We start from the raw sequence: 9394 nt of genomic DNA, 5'->3' as shown, positions 1-9394 counted from the left end.
TAGCAGCAGGTAATAGATAATCAGCTCTTTGTTGCTGTCTCATTCTGATTTTAGTTGTATACATGCATGCATTGTGTTGGATAGCTAGAGTTTGAATGATGAGTCTCACTTGTGATGGATGACAATGATGGAACAGTGGCTGTGTTTATTTGTCACCGTGAGAGCAGGACTACTCATTCTTGATAGATATGTTTGCTACGTTTGGATTCCACCAACAGTGGTGGGGCATTGCATGGTCTATGAAAGTGATAATTGTGATTGTGATGAATGGTGGCTCGTGACCAGCAATGTCTCCTATCTCTTTTACACCAGTTTCTTTCAATCTTACGCAAAAACTTATTGGCTTGTTTCTTTTAGTAACCAAGAGGGTAGATAGATTCCTGCACAAAGAATTTTCACATGATCACGTCATCGTAGCATCCTAGTCTGAGGTTTATTTTTCATGAATCTACTTACCCTCTTCTTTTGTTAACCTCTTAAAAAAATCAATTATTCTTGTGTTTTTCTCAAGTAATTTATATAAATGAACCAAAAAAACAAAATTCAATTATTATATTTACAGAATGTTTAAAAAAATCAATGCTGCGGAGGGGTCTCTTTTAGTCATTTACATTCTCTTAGAATAATGAGCATTTTTTTTGTCTTGTGTACATGAGCTCAGTTTTCTACGTGTGAAGACAGCTGCAGAAGCGTATAAAGGCTCAAGTCCATAAAGGTAAGGAATCTTGATTAATATTTTCCATGATGACAGCTAAATCACTTTCATTAAAATAACATATTATCTGAAAAGAAATACAACAACAACAAATATTATCAGAAAATGGATATCATATTATTGCGTCACCGAGAATAGCACCACAATCAAAGGGAAGATGTTCTCTATCTCTGGATACATAGTCATTAACCACAAGCAAAGGACAGAAAATATGCAACAAATAGATACAACTACCAACCATTACCACCATAAGAAAAATATTGCACATCCTTCATAAGATTCGAAAATGACATCATCTATCATTCAACAGAAGGCAACCTTAGCAATACACATAAGCTTATCAACACTAGACTCAAATCAATTTCAATATATTGTCTGTTGGCTATATAGTCACAACTGAGAGCATCGTTAAGAGTATTTTAAATATTTCTACAAGCAATTCAATAAGAATCGTTGCTTCTACAAGCAACCCTCTATTGTAAAAAAATCAATTTAAACAACTCTTAGTCCTGCAACAGCATTCTCTTGATGTCAATTATGACATCATGGAAAAGATGAAATTCTACAGCTTCAGTTTAACCTTTGGTGTATGGCCACGAACTCTGCTTATGGGTTACAAGATAAGACTAGCCAGTGTACCTAGAAAAAATCAAAGATAATTTTGATGAGGCCTACCTTGAGTATTTGAACCATCATCATTACCTTAAGATGGAAGGAAACATGACATGATAATTATGAGCATAATTGTGGGAGCATTATACTAGATATCTCTTCCCTTACATTGTTCTTTGGCTTCTCATTGTATGCTATCTCTGTGTTAAAAGTATGAAATTTCGAATTGCAAAATGAAATCATTAAAAAAATAATAGAATAGGAATTTATGAAGTTTACAGATATTTTTATGCCATTTTTGTTTCAGATTGTATTCAATGCCAAGGAACATTGAATAGTAGGAGGGGAAAATTTTCCTTCTCACAACCATGAACTGATAAGGCATACACACACATGTTTGATTGCGATTAGGTGCATCTAAATTAAACACACTGTTACAGAAAAAAAAAAAAGTCCATTAAAATTTTATCAGATTTAACGAAATTTATTTCAAATTTGATATAAATTTAATGAATTTTATTAAATTCAAATGATTATTTATTATAGACTTTTTATTGCAGAAATTATACAGGTGAATTCTTCAAGCAATATATTCATTCACCACTACTCTTTCTTTATTTAGAAGATGCATATATATATATATTCAACAGCTAACGATTAGCAATTCAGCGTGGTGCAGATAGAAATGTGGGTGTAGTTGTGTTGGCTCTTCAGCTCGTTGGATCAAGTTTTTTTAATTCCTTGGGACGGGTTTGAAGGTGGTTTTTTGGTCAATAAGGAGTTGAAGTTGAAGTCGTTCTTTTATTTAGTCTCATCCTTACAAAGCCATTGGACCAACCGAATTGGATTAAAGATTTCACAAAAAAAAAATTGGTCACTTACTGTGGACCCAAAAAACCAAAAAATGCTCTTTTGTTTCTGACCAAAAAATGCTTCTCTTTATATGATTTTACTTTTTTTTAGCTAATATAATTTCTCTAATTTAAAATTAACTAATTTTAGTTTCTCTCTCTTTAGTTCCTCTCTTTATATGTACTTCTAAAATTCTCATTTATTACTCAATATCTTCACAAAGTGAATAAATCGTATTATTTTAAACATTTTCCACTCAAAACAATAAATTTCACTCGTTGAATAAGTTTTTTTTTCCTTGTGTTGAATGAGTGAAAAAGACAGTGAAGAAACAGGAAATATTATAATTTTATAATAATAGTACAAATTTTAGCCTAATAAAAAATAATTTTTTAATATATTTTTTCACAATCAAGCCCCCTTCTCCCACTTGTTTTCACGACTAGAGAGGAAAAGAAAATTAAAACGGACAGATATATAATAGTAAATTACATTTTTTTTTTTTTGAGACGTGTTTACATTATATTTTTTATTAAGAGATTAACGTTTAATAAAAATATAATGTCAACGTCAAATAATACAAATAACTGAGATTTTATTGGTGATGAAAAGTATTTAGTTGCATTGGAATAGAGTTATTAAACTTGATTAATCAGGCTCTATCGATTTGAAGAAAACAAATTCCGACTTTATTAATTACATTTCTCATATTTAGATCACATATTAAAATTATTTACGTATTAGACATATGCAATATTAATTAAAGTTAACCTGAATTTAAATTAGACAAAATTCAACAATGACATTAAAAAACAGATAAGTGTGTTTACGAGGGATAACAATGTGAAAGTAATGGCGTGGTTGCGATCATCACTTCTGACAAAGCATCCATGGAAAGCATCTGAGGAACCCGAAAGAAGACAATTAACAAGAAAGTTCATTGCCTCGTTACTCAAAATAAACAAATAAAATGATTTAATAAAAAAATTGACGTAACACAAAAAAATATGTAGCCACTTGATAATTAATTACGTCATCACTGAAAATAAAAAATTTAAAATTTAAAAAATTAAATTAAAAATCTCACGAAAAATATACCAAAACATATTTAATCACAAAAATTAAAATAAAGATGGAGTGAATCAAGGCGTGAATTGATCCCAAATTCAATGTTGGATGAATTGATGTGATGGTTCATTATAAATAACATACACTCTCCCACACCTTAATGGCAGCCATTCCTACCATCTTCGTTTCTTTCACAGCCTCTTCATCTTCCCTTCTTCTCACTACACTCACTTCGCGTCTTCACTTCGCTGCATTCCATCTGCGTCATCCAACGAGGAGGCACATGTCTCACACTCTCGCACGTGCCACTCTCGGCCTCACCCACCCCGCTAATATCGAAAACACCAAGGTCAAAACTTGTTAACTCCTTTTTTTCCCTCAATCTACCGTGCCCATGTTTTGCTTAACACTGTTAATGCTTTCATCATGTGAAAAGTTCCCAACTTGCGGTTGATTGTTATGCCTAATTGGATTTGATTTGAAATGCGTTGCTCTGTGTGTGTATTTGTGTGATGCTGAAAATGCCTTTTTTGTGTGTATGAAAATTCGTGGAAGATCTCTTTTACTGCCAAGGATGTTGATGTGACAGAATGGAAAGGGGACATATTGGCAGTGGGTGTTACTGAGAAGGACTTGGGTAGAGATGCAAACTCGAGGTTTGAGAATGTGGTTTTGAACAAGATCGACTCCAAGTTGGGTGGTCTATTAGCTGAAGCCTCTTCTGAAGAGGATTTCTCGGGAAAACTTGGTCAATCAACTGTTCTTAGAATTGCAGGACTTGGATCAAAGAGGGTTGGCTTGATTGGTCTTGGACAGTCACCTTCCACTTCAGCACCTTTCAAGGGTCTTGGTGAGGCTGTTGTTGCGGCTGCTAAGTCTGCTCAAGCAAGCAATGTTGCTGTTGTGCTTGCCTCTTCTGAAGGACTATCTGCACAATCTAAGATTGGCACTGCTTATGCAATTGCGTCTGGTATTCATTTTATGGTTTATAATTGTCTGATATATGTAAAAATTTATGATTTTTATGGTTACGGTTGATGATGCATGGGATTGGAATGTGCTAGGAGCTGTGCTGGGATTGTTTGAAGATAATAGATACAAGTCAGAATCAAAGAAACCAACACTTAGATCCATTGACATTATTGGTCTTGGGACGGGACCTGAACTGGAGAAGAAACTTAAGTATGCAGGAGATGTTTCTTCTGGAATTATTTTTGGAAGGGAGCTTGTAAATTCTCCTGCCAATGTGCTCACACCAGGTTCATATGACACTTTGAATGCATATGATATGATACATTATTCCTAGTCCTTGCCATTGTTGGGTAGACAGTTAGTCATTGTCATATCTGCGAGGGATTTTTGGTTCTCTGAAAATTGATCTGTACTTGATGATTTGTTTATCTCAGGGGTGTTGGCAGAAGAGGCATCTAAGATTGCTTCCACCTACAAAGACGTTTTTACTGCTAAAATATTAAATGCCACACAATGCGAGGAATTGAAAATGGGGTCTTATCTGGGTGTTGCTGCTGCCTCAGCAAATCCTCCTCATTTTATCCATTTATGTTACAAACCTCCAAGTGGACCTGTCAATGTCAAGTTGGCTTTAGTTGGAAAAGGTTTGACTTTTGACAGGTAAGTAGTTAAACTATGTCTTTGTATTTTATCTACAACTCAACAAAAGAGCGATCAATCTGAAATGGGATTTTCCCTAGTGTATAATCCATGGTTTTGATTCTGGTATTATAATTCCAATTGGATATGAAGGTGTAAGTAACTTCATAATTGGGATTTTCCCTAGTGATCATTTGGTTTGCTTCCAGTAGTATATTATAACTTGTGTAAGAGATTGATAAATCTGAAATGGGATCTCCTTAGTGTATCATCCATGTTTTTCATTCCTGTATTATAACTTCAATTGGTTTAGAAGTTAATTTTTGTTTTCTCTGCTGACAGATACAAGGTACTGAGTAGGTTGCTTCATTGTGTACTTTCTACATGCATTGCCAATTTTCTGTCATGGCATACAAATTTTACTAGCAAGAATTCTGTACACTGCATAGGTGTCGTAAATACATGTAAAATGTGAAAAAAAAATGAATTTTAAAAATATTTAAAAAGGGTTATGTTGTTGATAAAAAATATATATTCTGACTTAACTGGAGCACTGAATATTAGGATATAGTTTTGTTTTCTTCCCATTTCTTTTCTCTCTATCTACGGAAAAAATAACAATAAAAAATATAAACTGAAATATTGGTATGAATTTTTGCAAAAAATTAAAAATGAGTTTATTTAATGAAATTATATTTTGATGTTAATATATATATATCCTGTTCTATTTAATGTTAATTGAAGAAATTTAAGTATTATAAAATAATTAAGAAAACTAAAATCTCCTTTGATTGGATAACTAATAAAAGATAACAAAAATATCAATATAACTTGATATGGGATTTCTTAAGACCTGTACTGTACCACAAAATAAGGAAGACGAGGCTACTCAAGAATTAGCATATTTATAGTATAGAGATTAACTCTCTTGAAATTAAAGAGTTTAGGATTTTTTTCTTCTTTTCTTGTTTTGATGTAACAGCTTGTAGTTTAATTTTTTTCTTACTTTTTTTATTGTGTTATCTGCATATTATTAGTGGTGGCTACAACATCAAGACTGGACCTGGCTGTTCAATTGAACTCATGAAATTTGATATGGGTGGTTCAGCCGCAGTTTTAGGCACAGCAAAAGCTCTTGGTCAAATCAAACCTCTCGGGGTGGAGGTCAGTTTTGGTTGAGACTTTTTTCACCTTGGGTCATGACTTATTCTTCCTCTGCATAGAATGATATTTGAATTGACTGATTGGCACATAGTATCTTGTGTTCTTCTATCGTTTAATGTCTTGGTGATGGGTAGAATGTGGCAAATCGACTATTTATAAAACTGATTGCAATTTTCAATCTAATATTTTTCATATTAAACCTATTTGAATATGAATGTTTGTTTTTTTTTTCTGGTGGATAATTTCCTTTGGTATGATTTGTTTGGAGATCTGGTGAATATTGTGTAGTGTCTGTTTTGTAGTAATAATAATAGTGCATGCTATGCTCGGATTGAAAAGTCCTGTATGTGCAGGTTCATTTTGTTGTTGCAGCTTGTGAGAATATGATAAGTGGGACAGGTATGAGACCTGGAGATATTGTCACAGCTTCAAATGGAAAGACTATAGAGGTGAGGATATACTATATTTTTTATTTTTAATTTGTACATTAAAATTAACTTCTTGTATATGGTACTGGCTCATATTATTTGGTGAATTTTGTTTCTATTTCCACCATTACTTTGCAGTCTTTCCACATAAGGTCCAATGTTATTACTTATGAAAATTTAATTGGTGCCTCTTGTAGTATTTTATTTGAACGGTTGAATGAAATGCATCTGGTATTTCCATTTGAGAAAAATTTACCTGGAATCATTTATAATGTTTTGGGATGTAAACATTGATTATCATTTTCATTCTATCAGTACTGCAAATCTGCTGTAGCTACATCTGATACTAATAAATATATGCATACAATGCAACTGAAAAAGTGAAAATCAATGAATTGGAGTTTTGACCTCTATGATTTGTTTAATAGAGCATGTGTAGTACTTCCTTCTTTTTGTACTAAGGATTTGATATTAGATTAACCTCTTGTGTAGGTTAACAACACAGATGCTGAGGGTAGACTTACCCTTGCAGATGCTCTGGTATATGCTTGTAACCAAGGTGTTGAAAAGGTATACATCTGTTCATTTGCATGTTTATACCTGTGGTATCCCAATAAATCATAATAGACCCAGGTTGGCTGCCCAAAAGATTTGCTTAGCATTCAATATTGTATATTTTAGTGTTTGATAGATGGGTGATTATTTTTTTTTTTAACAAGCATTGGAGAAATTGTGAAAACCATTCTAGTTTGTTCCACTGAACTAAAAATTCAAATATTTGATGAATATATACCATTATTATTTTTTTAAAATATCTGTGGGTAAGTTCAGTTCTGTATACAAAGATTGCAGAACAAATGCTGACTTGGGCTTTTTTTATTTACAAACTTCTACTCTATTGTCTTCTTATTTTTGCCTTTACTTTCAATGTACACAAGCTTAAAATTGTTTTAAGTGTATCGTTTGATTTTAGAACTGTGCTGATGGGTTGGTCAACTGTTCTTCAGATTATTGACTTGGCGACCTTAACTGGGGCCTGCGTAGTTGCTCTTGGACCCTCAATTGCAGGTAACTATAAACTAAAAATTATTGCATTGTGTATGAGTTTGAGCTTTTGTTTTATGACGTATCAATATTTTCTTTTGAGAATCTGAAAAATGCCCAATATTTTAGTGGGCACTGAAAGCACTTTTGTTGTTTGGGGAAAGAGAAGAGCTAAGCGTTAGGTCCATGAACCTAAGGGGACAAGTCCAGCCCAGCTGAGTCATGGGCCTTGGATTTGGAAAACTTTTAGTTGGAGAAATAAGAAGGGGCAGAATGGAAATTAAACAGAAAAATTAGTTACGAAAAGTAGGTTGATGTGTAATGTTTCGTATAAGGGGAGAGAAGAGAGAAGAGACGGTTATGCTTTTCTGCTGTTAGTAGTGGGCAAGGGTGTGCAAACCTTGTAGGAGCTGTGCTCTGGGTATTGCAGGAATCTTTTCTGCAGTATTTTCGTTTGTTAATAATATCTTTTACGTCTTTGATTTGGTCTCTGACATAAGCCCTGGGAGAGGCTGGACCTGAAAGATACCTGAGAAAGTCCTGATTAATATTGCAAAATGTTGTTTTTGAAGGTGTATTTACACCCAGTGATGACCTGGCAAAGGAAGTTTTTGAAGCTTCTGATGTGAGTGGGGAGAAACTATGGAGATTGCCATTAGAGGAAAGTTACTGGGAATCAATGAAATCAGGAGTGGCTGATATGGTAAACACTGGAGGTCGACAAGGTGGTGCAATTACTGCTGCTCTTTTCTTAAAACAGGTATGTGCTTAAAATCATGATATAAAATTATTTTATTTTTAAAAAATTTCTCCTCAAACTTGTCTGCACTGGAGCATGAACTGTCCTAGTTTGGATTAAAAAGGTCCATATATAAAACATTTATTTAAGGAGAATTATTGATCCTTTTCAGAAAAAAAAGGAGCATTTGTGAAGATAAAAATAGTTGCTTTTGTAGATATGGACACTGTGATTCTTGTTTGGTAGTCCTGCTGATCTGAAACAATTTACTTTTACAGTTTGTTGATGAAAAGGTTCAATGGATGCATATTGACATGGCTGGTCCAGTTTGGAATGACAAGAAGCGTTCAGCAACAGGATTCGGCATTGCTACTTTAGTGGAATGGGTTTTGAAAAACGCTTCAAATGCCAAATGAAATTTTCAAATCTTGAGTGAACACAGGATGAGATAAATTCATCTTGTGGTGTTTCTGGTTTAATGGGGTTGGCTATATGAATAAGTTGTTCAAAGGGATGGAAAATGTGGTAAGCTGAGGCATTTTTAATGTATTGAAACTTGTTTTTTTTAATACAAAAGAAACTTTTTCGGTTTTGGCATTTTTCCAGTAATTCAGTTAGCCTCATGTTTGTTTTGTTAATATTTTTTCCATCAGTTTTCATAATTCTGTTGGTTTCCCTGGTATAAAATTTGTAGCCTTTTTTTTTTTTTTTTGGGTGATCTAGAAGCATAGCTTGGAGAGAGAAAATGGATTTTTGTGATGAGATGTTTTTCAATTAGAATAGTATGGAAGATTGGAAGATAGACAAATGAGACCAGTGATTTGATCATATATTATTTTTACCCATATCGTCCTTGGTCATAAAAAAGGGAGAGACAAAATAAATGAGAGAATCCAGGACAATTTGAAGAACATCAAACTTGTAGAAATTTGACTTGAAGCTTGTCTAATCACTTTTTAAAACGATGGATTCAACCATATTCAAAAGTATTTTTGTATGTTTCTCTGGCATCTTGTGGTAATAGACGTGAAGGTTAATATTGTGATTCTATTTCTTACGACCTTCATGACTTTTGAAACTAATTCTTTTTGGCTTATTAGAATTTACTTGACAAAAGCTAATGTAACCTTGCTTTAGGGTTCATATCACTGATATGAGAAT

At 33.3% G+C, this 9394-nt stretch overlaps 1 protein-coding gene across 1 annotated transcript; it reads left to right on the top strand.

Moving 5' to 3' along the window:
* The first annotated feature begins 3313 nt into the window (after positions 1-3313).
* Positions 3314-8834, top strand: LOC113846649 (leucine aminopeptidase 1-like). The gene is made up of 10 exons (XM_027475138.1): positions 3314-3596; positions 3803-4217; positions 4312-4506; positions 4654-4879; positions 5896-6022; positions 6376-6471; positions 6943-7020; positions 7458-7518; positions 8067-8254; positions 8512-8834. Exons 1-10 carry the CDS (start codon positions 3408-3410, stop codon positions 8647-8649), a joined length of 1713 nt encoding a protein of 570 aa, XP_027330939.1. The 5' UTR covers positions 3314-3407; the 3' UTR covers positions 8650-8834.
* Positions 8835-9394: the final 560 nt, after the last annotated feature.

The sequence above is a fragment of the Abrus precatorius genome, unplaced genomic scaffold, assembly GCF_003935025.1.
Source record: "Abrus precatorius isolate BTA unplaced genomic scaffold, Abrus_2018 Scaffold8, whole genome shotgun sequence".
Lineage (NCBI taxonomy): Eukaryota > Viridiplantae > Streptophyta > Magnoliopsida > Fabales > Fabaceae > Abrus > Abrus precatorius.
Note: the sequence above shows the minus strand (reverse complement) of the source record. Positions and strands in the feature narration are given on the sequence as shown.

What these genes read in the sequence shown, in the direction of transcription:
- LOC113846649 (XM_027475138.1), top strand. Translation starts at nt 3,408, where the DNA reads ATGGCAGCCATTCCTACCATCTTCGTTTCTTTCACAGCCTCTTCATCT. An exon ending in CAAATGGAAAGACTATAGAG is followed by an intron (nt 6,472 to 6,942) that starts GTGAGGATATAC and finishes CCTCTTGTGTAG; the next exon opens with GTTAACAACACAGATGCTGA. An exon ending in CTGCTCTTTTCTTAAAACAG is followed by an intron (nt 8,255 to 8,511) that starts GTATGTGCTTAA and finishes TTACTTTTACAG; the next exon opens with TTTGTTGATGAAAAGGTTCA.